This window comes from Spinacia oleracea, chromosome 4 (assembly GCF_020520425.1).
Source record: "Spinacia oleracea cultivar Varoflay chromosome 4, BTI_SOV_V1, whole genome shotgun sequence".
Taxonomy (NCBI): domain Eukaryota; kingdom Viridiplantae; phylum Streptophyta; class Magnoliopsida; order Caryophyllales; family Amaranthaceae; genus Spinacia; species Spinacia oleracea.
In genome coordinates this window covers 185,361,190-185,382,210 of record NC_079490.1, presented here as the reverse complement: position 1 = coordinate 185,382,210, position 21,021 = coordinate 185,361,190, and the positions used below count along the sequence as shown (strand labels likewise).

Sequence of the window (21,021 nt, the reverse complement as noted above, 5' to 3'; positions counted from 1 at the left end):
TTTTAAAATCAACTCAATTAATCAATTTTTTATGTGCATTTTAATATTAATCATAGAAATAGTTAAAAAATAAGTCGAAAAAATTACGAAGCCATTGTGTAATAGAGAAGTGTCATTTTGCGTACTAAACTGAGTACTCCAATTAATACAGCTGTAAAATCACAAATTCAGAGTACACGGAATAGTGGTGGAAGCCGTGGTGTGGAACGTACTCCTCCGTATGCATGTACCTCTTTGTCAGTCAATTCCAACAGAATCACCTTGGCAAAATCAAATCACCTTGTCCTTTTTTCAAATACATCTTTCCAGAAACACCTTCCCTAACTCACCAGAAAAAGTCGGCGATATTCCGCCGGCGTCGGAGAAATATCCTCGACGACAGGCCATTTTCACCGTCGACGAAGTCTTCAAAGAGAGCGAAAGTAGCAGCTCCTCCATAACTCTTCGTCGGAGAAGAGTTGGAGTTCACCGTCGGCTGCGTACCACTGTTCGGGAGCACCGGAAGTAATGTACAGTTTCTGTTCCTTTAAAGTTATTTTTGTTTTCTGTGTTTGTTAATTGTTATTCAGAATTTGTTAGCTGATAGTTTGATTCTTTTGATTATCCACAAATCAAAAATTGGGCAAAGTTTTCACTACTGCCTCGTCGTTGTTAAACCATGTTAACGGTTGCTGGTTCCACAACCATTTTTTTTTCCCAGATGCTGGGTAACTTTAGACGTGTTTTTAGTCACAAAAAGTGGATTTTGGATCAAATTGTCAAATAGTATTAATTGGTACTAGTTCAGCAGAAATGGAATATCAATAACTCTATTTTTGAAATTTCTTGGTTAGCTGCGCGCTGTTTTATTTTACTTAGGAACAATATGTATTTTTGTGGCTATTGGAGCTAGCTTTTTATTTTAATCATCTTAAGCCGATGGCATAATCGATACCTTCTTCTAGTCTGTGTTAAAGAAGAAAAAAATCACATGAGTAATTTGATCCGCATAAATACGAATTAGAATGACAAAACAATAAACCTGTTGTATAATAATTATAGTTTTAGTTACATACTTTGTAAAACTTTTAGTCACAAAGGTGGAATATTCAAATTGACATTAGACGTTTTTTTTTTTTTTTTTGCGTTAACTAGACTAAATGTTGTGCAATGTGATAATCCGTATGTAATGTGATAGACTAAATATACATATATAGTCTAGTTTATCATAATGCAATGCAGATGCTGCAGGGTAACCTTGAAAAAAGTATCTTAATGTAATGCAATGCAGATGCTGCAGGGTAACCTTGAAAACTGAAAAGTATCTTATTGTTTCCTTAATCATTCACGTATAGTAGTATACTGGTAGGATTAACATTTTTTATAGCTTAACTAAAGCAAGTATTATGTGGAGGTAACTTGTAGCTGTTACGAATCTCCCCCGATTTGATGATATTAGATTTGCAGCACGATACAGAACTAGGCTTGTCGATTTTAAATTGTTGGTATTCTTGTATGCACCATCTATGTTAAATAGGCTTGCCTTTGTCATTGGTCTACGTGATTAGCTGTTCTAAAGGGATTTGTCCAAACATAGCTCTATAAAATTAGCAGGCTTTGAAAAAAAAGGAGAGGTGATGCACTACTTTTCTATCAGACATGTAATTTATTTAAAAAATCCTTGTGTATAACACCTGACAAGATGGTTTCGGATGTAGGCAATTAGATAAGTCCCTTTTGCTTGGATACTCGATGGCTATATAGATGTCATTAACCAACAATTTCCCGATCTCCTGTATTAAAATCCGCAGTGATTCTTGATCTCTAAAGTTTTGCAACAGCTAAGGATCTTTCAAACTTCTTCTATATAACCAGCATGCATGTCTTTGATATTCATCAGTTTAACCGTGAGGAGAAACACTAATTTCTGCATTTTCACTGAAATTTGTGTGCAGGTTTTCATGAGGGATGTTCCTAGTGTGGTGGCTTGTCTAATAGAAGAACCTCCAGAGGCCAACATTATGAAAATTTTCTTGCTGAAAATCCTCCAACTTCAACGCCGGAGAAGGAAGAAAGACAATTTTAATCTTGGAGAAGGTTTGATGCTAGTGAGTTTCAAGGTAGAGATAGACGAGAAGTGTAAAAGTGTGAAAGAATTGCGGGTTGCTGATTATGATTGCAACGCAACGGGAAGAGTAGCACCTATTGATTCTTTATTCTGGTGGCCTATTTTGCTGCAATCATATGAAAAAGGCACAAGAGATTACTCACTGGTAGATACGCCTGAAGTGCAAAAAGGCATGAAATGTATCTGTGACCTGTGCCTCTCTGATGGTTTTGACACTGTCCCATCACTACTCTGTGCAGATCCATGCTGTATGATTGATAAAGAAATGGTAAGTTTCTTATTCACCATCTACTTTTCTTCTGGTAATGATTGATGTAGGTTCTTATAAAAGTAGCAGGTTTTGTACAATCACAAGAGAGATGATGCACTACTTGTCTATTGGACATGGCACTAATTAAAAAATCCTTGTCCATGGCTCTACTTGACAAGATCGTAACACGGGTTTTGGATGTAGGCAATTAAGTTAATCCCTTTTGTTTGGAGGCTCAATGGATTTATATTTGTCATAACCAAAAATTTCCTGATCCCTGCATTATTATTTATTAATAAAACCCGCAATGATTATGTTTTTCTAAAAATTTTCAATAGCCAAGGAACTTTCAAACTTCTTCCATAAATAACCAGCATGACTTTGATATTCTTAAGTTAAATCGTGAGGAAAAGTACTAATTTCTGTGTTTCCACTGAAAATTTGTGTAGGGTGCACTAGCATGTCTAATGAAAGAAACCCCAGAGACGTACATTGTAGAAAAATTATCACTGAAAACCCTTCAACTTCAAGGCTGCCGAAAGAAGAGAGATAACTTTACTCTTGGAGAAGGTGTAATGCCAGCGAGCTTTAAGGTTGAAGTTGAAGAGAAGTATGGTAGTGTGAAGGAAATGTGGGTAGCTGATTATGGTGGCACCACGACTGGAAGAGTAGCACCTACTAATTCTTGGTTCTGGTGGATTATTTTGCTGCAATCATACGACAATTGCACAAGCGATAACTCATTGGCAGATACACCTGAAATGCAGAAAAGCATGAAATGGATTGCTGACCTATGCCTCTCTGACGGTTTTGACACTTTCCCATCACTACTCTTTGCAGATGCGTACTGTATGACTGATAGAAGGAAGGTAAATTTCTTGTTCACCCTTTCCTTTTCTTTGGTAATGATTGATGTTTTAGGTATTAGCTATTCAAAGGGATTTCTCCAAGTAGCTGTATAAATTGCTAGGTTTCGAAAAATCATAAGAGAGATGATGCACTTGTCTAAAGATTGTTCTCAGAGAATATTGGAGACGGAACTTATGAAAAAAATCGCTGTGCGTTACACCTGACAAGATTATAATAGGGGTTTTGGATGTAGGCAATAGGTTAGTCCTTTTTGCATGGATGATCAATGGAGAAATATGTGTCATTAACCAACTAATTTCCTAACCTTATGTATTAATAAAAATCTGCAAATGTTAAGGTTTATAAATTTGGTCTCACTTAGGAACTCTCAACTTCATTCCATCAACATCCAGCACGTCTCAATATTCTTGAGTTTCATCATGAGGAAAGTACTAATTTCTTCGTTTCCACTAAAAATCTGTGCAGGTTTTCGTGATGGACTTTGACGTTGTGAATAAAATCTTGCTGAAAACCCTCCAATTTCTAGCTCGCGGAAAGAAGATAAATAATTTTATTCTTAGAGAAGGTGTAATGCCACTGATGCCAACAAGGTTCATGCTTGAGATAGATGAGAAGTGTGAACATGGGAAGGAAATGCTAGTTGCTGAATATGGTGGCACCACAACTGGAAGAGTAGCACTTATGGATTTTGGGTTCTGGTGGATCATTTTTCTGCAATCTTATGACAAACACACCAGAGATTATTCACTGGCAGATATCCCTGAAATGCACAAAGGCATGAAATGGATGGTACTTTTCTATTCACCCTTGCCTTTTCTTCTGGTAATGATTGATGTTAAATTGATCAACCCATCAAAGCTTTAAATTGAGTGACCAAATTTTTGTCATTGAAATTCTGATAATACCTTTTCCGAATCTTGAAAGTTGAATTTGAAAATGGATGGCAATGTAGATATAGGTGTTCTTAAAAAGCTTTAGATTTGCAACACGGTGCAGAACTAGGCTTGCCGACTTTGCATTGGTGGTATTCTTGCATGTGCCATCCATCTTGCCTGTGTCATTCATGTACATGCTTAGCTGTTCTATAGTGATTTGTCCAAATAGTTCTTTAAGACTGGCAGGTTTTGATAAAGTACAAGAGTTGCATCTCTAAGATCGTTCTCCAAGATTATTGGACATGGAACTTTTTACAGAAATCTTTGTGCATCCACCTGATAGATTAATAAGGGTTTCGGACGTAGGTAATTTGATTTGTCCTTTTGCATGGATTCTCTGTGGGTATATAGGTGTCATTAATCACCAAATTTCCTGTCCACATGCTAAATATGTGTCATTAACCAGAGCTAAGAAAAAAAAGTTAATGAGATTAGTTAATGAGATGTAAGGAGTTGCTATGTAACACGTCGACAAAAAGGGGCATGCAATTTAATAATAGAGAAACAAAACTTGAAACTCTTAATAGACTTGTGCTTGAGCAAGTCCCTGACTTTGCTATGTCTGTAATTATGGAGGACAAACCTCCCTGACTTCTTTTTGTGTTAATCTAATCGCCCAGCTTGCATCAAAAAAAAAAAAACTTGAAACTCTAGTGTTGTTGAGATACATGGTTTGAAATAGAACACCAATTAATAAAGGCAGAAGATATTGAAATATGTTAGCTAGGAATATCTTTGCAATTATATTTTTAATTTCTCTCGAATTCCACTTCGTTAATATACAACATATCTTTGACATTCTTAAGTTAAATCGTGAGGGAATGTACTTATTTCTATGTTATCACGAAATGTGTGCAGGTTTTCACGAGGGACATTGTGATTGTGAAAATTTTCTTGCTGAAAACCCTCCATATTCAAGGTTGTGAAAATATAGGTAACTTTACTCTTAGAGAAGGTGTTATGCCAGCAAGCTTCAAGGTTGAGATAGATAAAGAGTGCCAATGCGTGAAGGAAATACTGGTAGCTGTTTGTGGTGGCACCGCAACTGGAACAGTGGCACCTACTGGTTTTGGGTTCTCGGTGATTATTCTGTTGCAATCATATGAAAAACGCACAAGAGATCATCCACTGGAAGATATGCCTGAAGTGCAAAAAGGCATGAAATTGATCCTTGACATTTACCAGTTACTACTCAGTGCAGATGCAAGTTGTATTATTGGTAGAAGGATGGTAAGTTTCTTGTCATCCTTTCCGTTTCTTCTGGTATTAAATAAACCTGCGTTTGTACCCGAATATAATTTCGATCATAATACAGAAAAGTTTGCAAGTGCATATCTTTAACTAGCACATTGAAACTACAAAGCTCATGCTTACTCTGTTTCAGATTGAATCACTCCTTTGACCTAAGAAAATAGAAATACTTCTGATTGAGCTTAAAACCTCAAACGAACAGATATGATAGTCAAAGAAAACATAACTGCTGAGAGACATGTTTTAATTGTTTGTCAATATGCCTGCTTCTGTGTACTTGCTAACTTCATCCATATTCATTGATTGGGCAGGTAATATATGGGTATCCAATTGAGATTCAGACTCTATTGTGTTTTGCATATAGATGTGCTAAACACATGTTGAAAGATGTGCTTGAGAACAAAGAATTGCTGGATAAGATCAAACCACTTAGTTACCATATTGGGACCTATTACTGTCTTGATTATACCCAGCTGAGTAACATATACTTATACGAAACAGAAGAATACTCTCACACTGCTTTAAACAAGTTCAATATAACCCCGGAGTCAATTCTGGATTGGTTGTTTAAGTTCTTGTCCTTACGAGGTGGTTATTTCATCAGCAATGCCAGCCCAGCCTGCATGGACTTCAGGTGGTTCTTCCTTGGGAACTGCATTGCAATCTTAAGCAGTCGTGTGATACCGATACAAGCATCAGCATCAATGGGCTGCAAAGAATTTGACAGAAAACGCAGCTCTACCATAACCATTGAAGATGCTACTGCCTCGTGGGAGATTCATGAGAGACTGTTTTTGGAGATTGAAGGAAGCACCTGCAACATGCATACTGAAAGCAACGATGTTATTGGAAATCATCAGCAGCATGTAGCAGGGCATATTATAGTGGAGGAAGCTCGTTCTAATGCTGAGGCTCTGAAATATCATCCGGTATATAATTTTCTCTATTTTCATGGAGTTTTGTGTATCTTTCATCAATTTTCGATTTTTTTTTTTTTTGAGATTCTTGCTTCTCTGTTTCCTACTTTATGCTATAATATAATTTCCATTCGCAATCTTCAGGAGGTTCCCTTTCGCCATGGTCGCCATCTTTTGGATCACTCGTCTTCCGAATCGTCTTCCGTATCCAAGGGTGTATGGGAAGGCTTAGCAATCTCCTCCCTTTCCCTATTAGGAATCATTTTGCTGATTATTTTGTTAGTGCTCTTCTTTTATTACCGTAGAAAGAAGAAGGGCATTGTAGATGTTGGTGTAGATGTTGGTGTAGGCACTCATCTATACGAAGAGTTGGCGGAAGCAACTAATCAGTTTGATGAGAATAGAGTAATAGGGAGAGGGGGATTTGGGGTGGTGTACAAGGGAGAACTTGCTGAGATGGAGGTAGCAGTGAAAAGGAAGCGAGAAGATAGCACCCAAGGGCTTAATGAATTTCAGGCTGAAATTCAATTAATGCCGTATCTTAATCATGCCAATATTGCTGAGATTGTAGGACACTGTACTACTCAGACGGAAAAGCTTATTGTATATCGCTATTTTCCAAACAAAACAGTGTATCATCATTTACATGATAGTAAGTATTTACTAAATTCTTTTTATATTTTCTAATTACTATTTTTATAAATGATTATTAATTTTTTTTTTTTGTTATGACAGATATTGAATCAACATTGAATTGGAAGCGGAGATGGGGAATCGCGAATGGCGTTGCAGAGGGGGTTGCCTACTTGCACAGTAGGGAGGGCAAACCTACAATTATCCATCGTGATCTAAAGTCTGAAAACATTTTACTGACAATCGATTATGATCCTGTGGTAAGTATTATAATGTTTTAACTTATTTCTAAATAGTCTATTAAATAATAATAATAACTAGTATGTGCCCGTGCTATTGCACGGGACCTATAAAAAGTACGAAGTATAAAAAAACTCTTAAACTACAATATTTATTATTTGGAAGTATCAAAACGTTTCTAAATATTGTATGTCCCTTGTGCAAAACGTAAAACCAGAAGTAAGAAACTAAAAAAGTATCTAAAATTAAGTTATAGATTCATGAGAGTCTAAAAAAGTGTGAACATATTGTCTACCTTCTCTAACCCAAATATTCCTAATCCGCAAATCTCGATATTTACATTGGCCACGCAACATGGTTCGAGCATTCTGAAACATCGCAACATATGGATTTACACTGTCAAACATTTTTATAGTCCTTCTACATAGGATTATGGGGCTTATCATAGAAGATTCAAAGCCATCTATCACATGCATGCGATTTTATTAATTCATTATCAATGTCATAAATGTATAATTTTGCAAACTTTAGCAAATTCCTTGACTCTGGAATTAAAGACCCAATTTTATGATGATTACTACCACTTATGTGGAAGACATAGGGGCCTCTACCGTCATTAACGGTGGTGTCAATTATTTCTACCTCCTATAGACGTGAATGCCAACAAAGAATTGAATGTTCGAACTTGATCTCTGAAATAGCGATTCGACAAAAGGGACTTGAATACCTTCATTTTATTTCTCATTACCTTTTACATTATTTGAATACCTTAATACCATCACTTACCCACTTGTATTTTTATTTTAATAGAATTAACTCACCCTCTTTAAATTTTGTGCCGGTCAAGTGCACCATTATTATATATGGATGGAGTATGTTATTTTTTCTAATCATATCAACCACACGTTACAATAATCCCTTCATCCACAAACTAAGGCAGAATTACTAATATTTAGCTAGCTATGAGATTATGATCATGTTGTAGTTAGGCTTAAGGTTTATGGGATATTTTGTAGAAGTGGGGTATGATCTTTTCTTTATTTGCTTCACCAGAAGGGAAGCTTGTTTTGTACCGAACCTACCTTAATGTATTGTTAATATAATCGTCTTTTCATGTGTTAAGAAATCTATGTGGTATAGTGGTATACCAAGCTTTGTCAAAGGACATCTAACTCAAATTATTAAGCATAAGCTTCATTATTTCTCCTCTTTCTAAGATTATCACTTTCAATCTTCAACAATCTATACACAATTAATCATCCTTACGTCAACCAAATTAATAGGTTAGCTGACTTGTGTTAATTGCATATACTTTTATACTTGGTAAACTAAGAGTATTCCCTTAAAAAAAAACTTTAAGTGTATGTTTCAATTCTTCTTAGATGGTTGAAAAGACGATTTTCTCTCGAAAAACGTCATTTCTCTAGATTTAATAACTTCTCAGATCTAGTTCCTCTTATTCTGTTTTTCTTTAGTTTTAAATTTATTTTTAGTTGATCTAATCATCGGTTGATATATTTTTTCTTCATATTTTTATGTGTTATTTTTCCCCCTTTTTGTTGGAGTTTGCCGATTTAATTTGATTAGAATGGCATGAGATTTGGTAGAATATAGACATGCATATTACAGTAGTACGGAAATTAAAATTTAGCGCCAAGTGGAAGATGCAGAGTTATTGATAGTGTGTACAATTGTGCATGTAGGCGTAGAAGTAATTTTGTGTAATTTGATTTTCAATGTATAATTCTGCCAAAGTTATGACATTTTTACTTTTATTTTCGTATTGTGTAACTATGTAGAATTCGATCTTCCATGGCTAAAATATGTTAATTTTTTTTATAGAGAAGTTAAAATATGTAACGTTTTTATTTTGTACCATAGATTTGTCATTAAATTTGAAAGTGAATAATTGCTCTAAATTATTTCCTTATTCTTTCATGCCCATTAATTACCCTTTATTATGGTTATTTCCAATTTAGTCTCCCCATTAATTACGTGGAGGGTGATTTTGCTGATGTGTTAATTATTTTATTTACTAAGTTTCCTTAAATAACAAAGCATGAGAGGTGAGGATTGGGGTTTTGGAGCCTCACATTCCTCACCACTCTGCTTTAATAATATAGAGATAATAATAAAATGTGTTTTTTTTTTTTTTGCAGATTACTGATTTCGGGCCTGCAAGACACAAAATTGGTGTATTTAACCACATTTTTACAGAAGTAAAAGGAACTATTGGGTATTATTTTTTCTTGAAATGAATTTAACGTTTACTATAAATGAGTAACAATTTGAGTTCAGTTAATGATTTTGCTAATGATTTGAGTTCAGGTAACAATAGTGATTATTGTTTGATTATAATTTTTAAATTGAGTTTTAGGTATCTTGATGCCGATTATATGCTTACAAGCATTTTGAGAGTCGAGGCTGATGTTTTTTCATTCGGCATTATTCTTCTGGAACTTGTGTCGGGTCGTAAGCCGGTCGACGAGGAAAATCCATTTCCTGGCGGTCTTACATTTTTGACTTGGGTAAGAATTTTCTTTCCAACTAAAATTAATTATTTTGTTCTGGCGAGGGTGAATTGAAGTTGTGTTGAAGAATCATGAATAAGAAGGCCTTCCCATTGCACTAAGTACTGAACTTGTGCCTTGTTTTGAGACATTAATGGGAATAATTGTAGAACCTGATTTACCAGCAAGCATGAACTTTTTGAACCAAACCTTGAAGGGGGAGGCATCAGCAACACAAATAAATACCAGAAGCGTTCCAATAGTCCTTAGCCCGAACACACTGTCTAAACAAATGATCATTCTCCACCTCGCCCGGGCAAAAAGAACAGTTGCGATTAGTGTAGATTCTAGCATTAAGGTTATTTTTGTTTGCTAATCTATCCCACCAAAGTTGCCAAAAGAAAAATCTCATTTTCGGGTGACCCACACTCTTCCACACCCAACCCCAATCATCCTCATTATTCCTCAAAGGAGGTTTTTGGTCATTCAGGAAACCTCTAGCCATGGAGGAATAAAACTTACCTCGACGCTGCCAATCTGAGAATAATCTATCAGGTTTATGGGAGAAGGAATGGAAGCTATTTTTTCACATAGTGCAATAGGCACGGGGAAGCCAAGAAAATTCTGAATCTGAACTGAAGAAACATTACCCACTTCCCTAGCTAGAATTTGATCCTGTCCTCTATTGAGAGGCCCAACAAGAGTCATTTTTCTCTCAAAGATTAATCGAACCCCATCCCCAACAACACAAGCAAGACTATGGTGATATAACTCCCACCGTTTCCCAATAGATTTCCAGATATGCGACCCCAAGGAGAAAGTAGTAGGAGATTGCTTATTCTTGACATACTTCTCATGAATGATCTTGGCCGCAATTGAACTCTTATTTTCCAAATTCCAATATAGCTTAGCTAGAGCCACTGAATTGATATCCGAGTTACAAGAAAACCCCAACCCTCCCTTCTCTTTCGGACGACACATATTATACCAAGACACCCACGCCATCTTTCTAGAGGTTAAATTACCTCCCAAAAGAAATTGGAGCATATAGAGTCAAGCTTAGCAATAAGAACTTTAGGGCACTGGAAAACCTGCATGTAATATCTAGGAATAGCAAGGAGGGAAGATTGAATTAAAAGAGCCCGACTCGCTTTTGACAGAGTGTTCGACTTCCAAGAGGCTAATTTAGAACTCAATTTATCAATAATAAAAGAAAGTTTAGCTCTAGACGGTTTCCTGCCTTGAAGGGGAAATCCCAAATATGTACCAAGGCTGGAGGAATTTTTGATTTGCAGCTGCTGCTCATATTCGTCAATGATTACCACATTTGTATTTTTTGAAAAGACCATGGAACTTTTCTCTGGGTTTGCTGTTCGGCCAGACATATCAAAAAAGGAGTTGAGACAAGATTTTATGGATTCGAGAGTGCTAAGGTTAGCTTCTGATGTGGGAAGTTTAAATAAGTGACCGTTGCTTTTGGCGGGAAAATCTGTTAAGCCTTTTTGTTTGTTATTTCCTGAATTTTAGGAGTTTGTTAAGAAATTGGTTAGCTGTTTTTGGCAGCATTATATTAAGACCAATTGTACATTTCATTTTTAATCAATGAATGAAATGCGTGTTCTCCTAATCTCTCTCTTCTCTCTCTAAAACTCTTCCTCTCTTCCCTTTCTTCTTCTTAGGCCCTATTTGGTTCATTATTAGTAAAGGAAAGGAAGAGAAAAGAAAGGAAGGGAAAAGAAAGGAAAAGAAGGGAAGGGAAATAGATTTTATTTTCCTGTGTTTGGTTTAAGGAAAAGAAATGAAGGGAAGAGAAAGGAAATATAAATGACAGCTTTTAATTTTCTCTTTCCTTCCAAATTCCTCCAATTTTGGGAGGAAAGGAAAGTGAAAATTTTATAAAGGAGCTTTCCTTCCTTTACTTTCACTTCCCATATAATTATTTGTACCAAATACAAGAAACCTTATTTTACCTTACTTTCTTTTCTTTTCCTTCCAATTCCTCCCAACCAAATAAAGCCTTAATATTCTTCTTCTTCTCTCTTAATCAAATCTGACTGATCACCATTAAAGGCGAGCTTGAAGCTCCCTTATCAGCTTCCCCGAACAACATTACATCGTCCGCAAAGAGAAGGTGAGACATCTCGGTTTGACCCCCTCTGACTTAGAAGGGAGTCCAAGATTTATTGTCAAGAAATTCAAGGCAGAGGATGAAGATGTAGGGAGACAACGGGTCCCCTTGGCGGATCCCTCTGGTGGGTTTGAGAGGAGAAGAGTGACTTTCATTGATAATGATTGAAGAAGACCCGGATGAGACACAACTCATAATGAGAGAGATAGTATCTTGATCAAAATCAAAGAATTGGAGACACAGGTGAATGAACGGCCATTCAAGCGTGGAGAAGGCCTTTTCAAGATCAAGTTCAATCGCAAAGAACCCCTTCTTACCTTTCTTTTTATTCATAGAGTGTAGAATCTCAGTGGCAACAATGAGATTGGACTCACAACTCCTGCCAGGGATAAAACTACTTTGATTTGGCGAGATAATTGAATGAAGAAGCGACCTAATTCTTTGAATAAGGATTTTCGTAATGACTTTGTAGCAAGTGTTTAACAGGCTTATGGGTCTGAAATTTGAGATCTTGACCAGCTGGTTAACTTTGGGGATAAGCACAATAGAACACTTGTTCATACCCTCAGGAATACACTTGTTTTGGAAAATTGTTTGTGTTTGTTTGATTATATCATTTGCCAGTGGCCAGTACCTCCCAGAACTGTTGGAATACAAGTGCATGGTACCCATCAGTCCCGGCGCTTTAGACGGGCCAAGAGAAAAGATGGCATCTTTAATTTCGGCCTGAGAAGGGATTTGGGAGCAGTGAATAGAATTTTGAGAGAAAAATGACTCTTGCAGCTGGCAATCATCAGAAGAGAACATTTTTGTGAAGACAAGTGGAATATCCTCCCTCGAGTAAAACTCCTGCCCAGCTTCATTTTTTAGGAAATGGATATTATTGTCCTTTCTTCTAAGGATGGAAGACAAGTGGAATAGCCTCTAACTAGGTAGTTCTATCTCCCAAAAGCAACCAATCTGACCTAGCTCTTGTTGCCCAGAGTTATTCTTCCCTGTCTAAAATAGCCTCTAACTCTGATGACAGGGAATTCTCAAGATCGAATAGAAAGGAATTCAACGGATCATTTTCAAGTGATAATTGGACACCTTTAATTCTGGAAAGAATCCTAGCCTTAGATTTAAAAACATCCCCAAAGACTTCCTTAGCCCAACCCTGAAGAGCCCCTGCTAAATGAGACAACTTTCTAGGCAACTCACCATTGAGATTAGCCCACTTATCTTGAAACCAACCTCTAAAGGAGGGTTCCAAACACCTGGTGACATATGTTTGACCATCAGTTACCATGTAAGCTGAATAGCCCTTTCCAGAACTGACTGATAAAAACATCCATGTCACTCACAATGCTTCTAGGCCATCCATGTAGCTTAAAAACATTAGATATGCTTGTGCAACTTGTATTGCCGTGAATGGATTTGATAAGGGTATAAAATGACTGTACTTACTCAACCTCCCTACCACCACAAAGATCACATCACTGCTTCCTGATTTAGGAAGTTTAGACGTTTAGTAATGAAATCCATACTGATATCATTCCACACAGCTTTTGTAATGGGTAGAGGTTTGGAGCAATCCAGGCTTGGCTGCAGAATTATACTTAGAAGCTTGACAAATGTGACATTTCCTCACAAATTGCCTGACTTTTTTGGTCAATCCTTTCCAGTGAAACTTTTAACTCTTTTAATGGTCAATTACCTACCAGAATCACAACTTTCAGGAGAAGAATGTAACCATGTAATAACCTTGCTCCTTAAATTGTGGTAAGGTCCAACCACTATCATCCTTTTCCTTCTGATTAACCCACCCACACCAAGCTATAAACATCCACAGGGATTTGGGGTGGTGTACAAGTGGTTACTTGATTTAATTTGTTAATTATTGTTTTTTATTTATAGTTTTCTCACCCAAATGAAATTTTTATAGGCAAATAATCTCATTCGAGTTGCCTTTGAGAGTCAGGCATCTCCGTCGCTGTTTATCGATTGCCGTTTAGAGCAATTCGATAAACAGCAGACAGATGTGATCATCACCTGTGCTCTCTGCTGCACCCGTCAGAATGTCGAAGATCGTCCGACAATGAGCCAGGTAAGTGAGTTAGAAATCTATGTTTTTATTTACTTATATTATTTGTTTTGTCTGATATATATATGGTTTCTTATTATAAAATTCCATTGGTGTAATGGTGTATTTTCTATGATTTCAGGTTGTGCAAGTCCTGAAGGGAGAATTGGCTGTTGATGTGATTGTTGGGCCTGATGGACTATGGCCTCCAGCTCAGATTCCTAGTAACTTGACATTGGCAGATTCTGACAGTTCAACAGAAGAGGTAAGGTTGCTTTATAGTCCTTGTGATTTTCTGGTTTCTGTTAATCTAGGGGGAAAAACCTCCCTGACTTATGGGGATGTAACTTGTTAACTGTAATTTATGGTATTGCCTGGCTTTGCATCAAAAAAAAAAACAAACAGAAGAGGTAAATAGATGTGCCTCGTGTTAACTGATTGGGTTTATATTTTATAAATTGATTGCTTTACTGATCGATTTCTTTTATGAGTTCAGAGTGAGCTTTTATTGATTTGTGTTGGTTGTTTCATTGTTTGTAATTGTGAGGATAGGTTAGCTAACTGGATTGTGAAGATATGTCTGCAATGTTCCATGCCGTTTCAAGACCAGTTTCAGAGAGGGTATACAGTTGATACTTGTGATGAGTAGCTCGTTTATTTTCTTTTAGGCTCCGTTTGGTAGGGCGTAAAACGTTTTCATTGTAAAATGATTTGCTCGTTTTTTTTTTTTTTTAGGCTCCGTTTGGTAGGGCGTAAAACGATTTATTTTTCAAGGGAAAACTCAATTCCAAACTAGTTTTTCTTTGTTTGGTACCTTAAAGGAAAATGGGAGAAGATGGTGAAGATTGAGGGGAAAAAGGGGAGGAAGGTAAGGAGGAAAGAAGGAAAAGTGGTTTCCCTCTCTTTCTAATGGAAAAGGGTTTTCCACCTTGGAGGGAGTCATGGAAAATTGTTTTCCATCCCTTACCCAACCAAACAACGTAAAATTGTTGAAAAGGGAAAAATCGTTTTCCATGAAAACGTTTTACGCCCTACCAAAAGCCTTAGGTGTTTATCTAATGGTTGTTTTGCTTTGCTCAGGTACTCAAGTTGAATAAAGGAAGCTAGGAGAAGCTGCATCAGGTTAAAGGAAGTAAAAGCTTCAGATTCAGAGGGGTTGATTTTGGTACTTAGAGCAATTACCTCCATTTTTGGAAAGAATCTGTAGATATTGATTGTGATCAATACGATACTACTACTGAATTTTGTTTCCCTCTACAATGTGGTAGCTTTAATTTTTTAGAGGTTCAATGATGAGATCATTTCTAGTTCATTTTTTAGAGGTTCAATGATGAGATCATTTTTTAGATCTTCTAGATTTTGAATATGCTGATGTATTTAGATTTTATCTCAACCTTTGTGCTCTAGAATTAGATGTGCTTACCTTATAGCAGACAAATTTACCTTTTAAGTTCAGCTTCCTGCATTTTTGTTGTTGGTGCATTCTTAAATTGTAAATAATATTAGACCTGATCAAGATCAGCCCGGCCCAAAATTTGACGGGTTTGGGCAGCCATTTTAGACCCTAAATTTTTTTTGACGGGTTTGGGAAACATAAAAACTACATTTTTAGTTATAAATCTGGCCCGGACCAAATTGGCCCGAAAAGCCCGATGTTTTAGGCCCGAAATAGCTGGTTGTGCATGAAAAAGCCAGCCCGATTTTGGCCCGACCTGACCCGAGATACGGGCTGACGTTTAAAGCTTCAGCCTGGCCCGGCTCGACTTTTGATCAGGTCTAATTGTAATCTTGACTTGAAGTTATAAAACTTATAAGAATATAAGGTAGTTTTCGGCTTTTGTTTGTTCTGCTTTGCCGCAATTTAAAAGATGGACCATGGTGCACATAGAGCTACGTGCATCAAAATAACACAGTATATAATTAAAAGAACATCTGGTTACGAGAAAAGAACATGAGTATTTTTTTATTTAGGTTTTAATAAATAGTAAAATAATAAATTATTTTTGTAATTAAAAAGTAAAATATTATATCGCATGTTCTTTTGCCGTAGTGTCGTGTTCTTTTACTTATGCACACATGTTCTTTTGGTGCACGTAGCTCTATGTGCACCACGGTCCATAGTCCACGAATTGCTGCTTTGCCTCTGAAGCATATTTGAACTCTGACCATTATTTCTTCAAAGTTGACTGGTTTTATTTTACTCATTTATGAAAGTTTGGACTGTTATCAAGGAAACAGAATTTGTTACTCCTAGATTGTTTCAATTATCTTTTATAGTTTATACATTGGAGTTTTTCATTGGGTTGAGCTAACATTTTGAACTCTCTGTGTTTGTTATAGTTTTCAGAAAGATTATTGATTAGTTTTGTACTGGAGCTTGTTGGAGAGTATTACATGTAAGCATGCAGCGATTGCCATGGCGTGGAGCTTGTGTAAGCTTCATCAATCTGATTGATTAGGTTTGTCAAAAAACTTTTTCAAATTAACGACATGTTTGGTAGCCGGTAATAAATTATGGGAATGAGAATAAATACTCCATTTGTCCCTTAATATTCGTACCGTTTTGACTTTTTGCGTTATTCACATAATTCACTTTGACTCTATTTTATTTTTAGTATATGAAAATAAAAGTTAGTATATACTAACTCCGAACCTAAATGTTATTCCCGTTTGTCATTTTACGCGGTTATTAAGGAAAAAGAAACATTATAAGATTAACTATTATTAATGTAGTTTTATGGGGAATTGTTGCTTTTTTATTCTATTTTCACAAGAAAACAAAATAGTTGAACCAATAGAATTTAAGAAATAAAAATGCCAACTTTTTAATCCATCAAAACTTAAACCAACCAATGAGACTACAATGTTTTTTATTGATAAACCAATAGAATTACAAAGTTAAAATTACAAGGAAGATATTAAAAAGGAAATAAAAGAAATGGGAAGATTATTTTGGGACACTAAAAAAGAAAACGGGAATAACATTTAGATTCGGAGGGAGTAATATATTGTTGGCTTCATCTTAATATATTATTTTTAAAATATTAATATTTTTATAAGTTTTTATAATATGTAGTTAAAGATATTGGTGGTCAAAGTTGTACATTGACAAACGTGTCATGTCAAAACGGTGCGAGTATTAAGGGACGGAGAGAGTAGTGTTATTTGGCAAGAAAATAACATCATAATGTTCATGGTAATTAAATTTTGTCTTAAACTTGGTGTTTTTCTTCATAAATTTGCATTTTCACCTAATGCCCCCTAAAAGGTAATGGATGGTAATGGAAATTTATAAAGAAAAATACTTCCTCCGTTCCGGAAATATCGCACCATTTGTTTTTTACACTATTCACACTATGACTTTGGATATTTTTTAGTCATGTGGGGTCTTGTTAGATTCGTGTCGATATATATTTTCTAAATATTAATTTTTTATAATTTTGTACTTGCATACGATTTGATATGTTAAAAGTCAAAGTAATGGTTAAATGCGTAAAAGTCGACCATGGTGCGATATTTCCGAAACGGATAAAATATATAATTTTGAGTGAACTAGCATTACCATGGAATGAATATTGATTTTCCATATAAATTTACATATAAATTTATTTACATATTGAGCTAGTAAGTAGTAAGCGATCTTTTCCAAACGGGCTGTAAATGTGAAACCTGGTAGGAACAGATCTGCTTCCTCCTTCATTCCATTATTCCGTTGTCACTGTTAGGATCACATCCAACTCTACTGTTACAATATATCATACTTTAGATGAAAATTTATAGACCCGTTATAACATACCCCTTTTATGTAACGAACTAACGACTAGATGGAGTGTTACAATTTTGTTGTTATAATAAGCCTTTAAATATAGTAGTGATATACTCCGTAATAGTGAGAATTTACGGTCAAAGTTTTCATACTTATGACACATATTCCAAAACGTCACTACAAGAATTTGTATCTTTAACGACAACCTAATTACGACGGGTCAAAAATCTCGTCGCAAAAGCCTTTTGCGACGGGGCAAACAACCAAACAATTACGGGAATTACCGTCGTAAATGTCTTTTGCGACGGGATTACGACGGATTTACGACGGGATTTCTATTAACGACGGCCCCCTTTTATGACGGGTTCGCGACAGGAACTCCCGTCGTTAATCAACGATTATTGGTCTTTCGCGACGGGATTTCCCGTCGTTAATAGTACAATTTCTTGTAGTGCGTAAATAACTTTCAGAAACGAATGTAGTACTACACATATAATCAAGACTTGTTTTTTTATCAAAAGGTCTTGCGCGCACAAGGTGTACAATAAATTTATTGTACACCAAGATAACTTTTATGCAGTTTTTCGTAACTTTAACCTATTTTTCTGTAACTTTTATATTATAAAATTAAAAAGTTGATAGATAAACATTTTAAAGGGGTAAATGATTAATTTATACATTATTAGTGATTTTGAAGAAATATTTTTTATTGAAATGAAAAATTTTATCATTAAAAATTAGATAACTTTTACATATATAAACGTAACTTTTAAGTATTTTGAATCAACTTTTACTTCGGTGTACAATATTTATTATACACCCATTGTAAATAAGAATTTGTGTTTTCTTATCCATGTACGTGCACAAAAGAGACAATATAACCCGTACCCTACATAAGGTAGCGCGTATAAAAGTACGATATTTTGAATTTTACTTAAAGATGGATCTAGTATTCTAGTAAGAAGCAAGTGTGTAGCATTTTGGCTCTTCCTTTGAATAGAATTTTCGATCAAAATCTTATATAATCTTGGTCCAAAATTAGGACTTATTATGTAACTTGCCAAACAATATAATGAGCCCTACTTGCACGTACGATTTCTAGACAATGACTAATTGACTAACTAGACGCATGACTCCAATGAGCCCCATGCAATACGTGAACAAGCTAGTCAAGGAGTCATTATCATGCAACTAAGAAAGAATTTAGGAACAAGTGTACGAGGAATATTCTCCTTAGTTTGATATTATATATATTATTTTGCTAACATAAATATGCAATTCCTCATGGAAATATATATCTTTATCTTTGTAAAAAAAAATTGATTCTATAAAAAAAAATTGTGATTAAATTAGCCAACTAATTTATGAAATCTTGGAACACCAATTCGTATGGGTGGTAAGTTTCACTTCAGCAACTTCGTTCCACGTGATCACTTACGTTGAATAAAAAAATGTAGTCGTTCTACAATAAGAAATATTGATTTCTTGGCTTACATGCATGTCAGAGGACCAACTCAACCAAAAGCTTAAGTTGATGGTTGAAGTCCCAAGATTAGGTTTATACTCTTATCATTGCATTCTAAAACCACGCACCATAACGCGTGCATAAAAGCTAGCCTAGTAATAAGTAGTGACACTAATAAGATATTATAGTTTATGTAACCTGAACAATTTGGTAGAACATGTACATGTAGCAACGTTTTTTCATATCTTTTTGAATTTAAAAACTAATAAAAGAATGATAGATAGAATTGAACAAATTAGGTCCTTATTTTGATATGAAACTCAAAGTGACCTCTTTTGATTTCGAATCATTTATCAAATCTAATTTATTAATGTCCTTCTTATTTAATTTGAGAATAAAAATTTGTTAACACTCTACATTGGTGTTAAATCATCGCGACACGTATATGGATAGATGATATTATGATAATGAATTAACTTGGAGTTCTAATAAGATATATATAGATCAAAGACATTACACTTCATAATATTTTTGTTTCTCTCTCAACAGATCGACCTTACAATCTTACATACACAGTGAATATTATCACCACATGCAATTAAGCTCTATTGATCGAGCTAGGTGATTCACACTTTATTTTCAACAACAAGCTTAATGAAAATATAGAGATATACTCCCTCCATCCAAAATTATAGTCATGTACGTTTAACTAAAAACACGGATTTAAAAAAAATGGAATAATATAGTATATGGGAAAGTGCAAAATGTGGAATACAGTTAACAATGTATAGAAAGTGGAAAGGTGTCTGGGAAAGCTGGATATAATGTATGGGAAAGTGGGAAAAATGATGTCAAAATAAGAAAACAACCAAACATGACTATAAATTTGGGACGTAGGGAGTAGATAGGTACTTCAGTAAGGTTTCTCTCCAACATAGTTACCAGGAGGATCATAGTTACAAGTAACAAAGAACCCACCATTGTTACACTGAACCCTAGCACAACCAACACGAACTGATTTACGCCAAACCACTTGTGTATAATGCCCACACATCTTATTAGGGGCACAAGTATTGGAATTATAGTTATAATCCGCCATTTCATTAACCCACATTTGTACCGCCGCCGTACCAGTCATAAATGCACCGCTACCGGTGGCCAAGTTTTCGCCGTACTTGCCACCGCCACCAGAGTGTCGCAGAGCACAATCACCCATCCTTTGGTTGGCATATTGTTGGGCGAAGGCGGCTACTTGGTTGTCCCATTGTATGTTTCCAACGCCCACCGCCGCCCTGGCGGCGTTGTGGGCGTTAACATAGTCTTGTGGGGAATTTTGTGCATGGCACATTTGGGTAAGGGTTAGGGCTAGGGTTATGAAAATGAAACATGAAAATAATGCAAAGTTTCTGGACAACATTTTTTCTTAATGAAATTGTTACTTATCTAATTAAGAATGGATAAGTTTTAGTGAAGAATAATGCATGGGTTATGGGGTTTTTTTAAAGGGGGAAGGGTGCTTGAATTTTCTTTGCAAATTGTGAAGGTGACATTTAAACATTTAGTAGAGGTGGAATATTCAAAGTTTAAGGTTGTCATTAGCTAGATCATGAAAATATGCAATAACCAATAGAATTCTTAGCACTCGAAGAATATAGTACATCTTATCCATGGTCCTCACCATTTAGTACGTTTTGCTTGGAGCCAATCATCCTTAATTACGGCTTTGCAGTGGCAAAACCAGAAATTAGATTGACCTGTAACATAATAACTTCTACTCCGTACTTTTAAAGTGAGATTACCACTTGAGCTATATTAAATATGCATTTTATAATGCATACTAGATTAGGTCCCATGAATGCACGAATATTATAAAATTATTTGACTATT

General features: G+C 35.6%; 2 protein-coding genes across 4 annotated transcripts; one reads left to right on the top strand and one right to left on the bottom strand.

Moving 5' to 3' along the window:
• Positions 1–164: 164 nt before the first annotated feature.
• On the top strand, positions 165–15,353 carry LOC110804420 (uncharacterized). Of its 3 annotated transcripts, XR_008932627.1 has the most exons (14): positions 166–509; positions 1,935–2,375; positions 2,807–3,226; positions 3,693–4,016; positions 5,021–5,392; positions 5,725–6,342; positions 6,475–6,982; positions 7,066–7,223; positions 9,363–9,439; positions 9,581–9,731; positions 13,766–13,927; positions 14,046–14,168; positions 14,456–14,524; positions 14,984–15,353. XR_008932627.1 is itself a non-coding variant. In XM_056843265.1 (13 exons), the coding sequence occupies exons 2-13, from the start codon at positions 1,941–1,943 to the stop codon at positions 15,008–15,010; spliced, it is 3,375 nt and encodes a 1,124-aa protein (XP_056699243.1). In that variant the 5' UTR covers positions 165–504; positions 1,935–1,940; the 3' UTR covers positions 15,011–15,353. The 3 variants fall into 3 exon arrangements, 2 of the variants coding, with proteins under 2 accessions (XP_056699243.1, XP_056699242.1); XM_056843265.1 differs by lacking the exon at positions 14,456–14,524 and having other exon boundaries at positions 165–504; XM_056843264.1 differs by lacking the exon at positions 14,456–14,524.
• A 4,503-nt stretch (positions 15,354–19,856) lies between these two features.
• LOC110804616 (pathogenesis-related protein PR-1 type) lies at positions 19,857–20,642 on the bottom strand. Its single transcript, XM_022010220.2, has one exon. It carries the CDS (start codon positions 20,549–20,551, stop codon positions 20,048–20,050), a length of 504 nt encoding a protein of 167 aa, XP_021865912.1. The 5' UTR covers positions 20,552–20,642; the 3' UTR covers positions 19,857–20,047.
• Between the last annotated feature and the right edge of the window lie 379 nt (positions 20,643–21,021).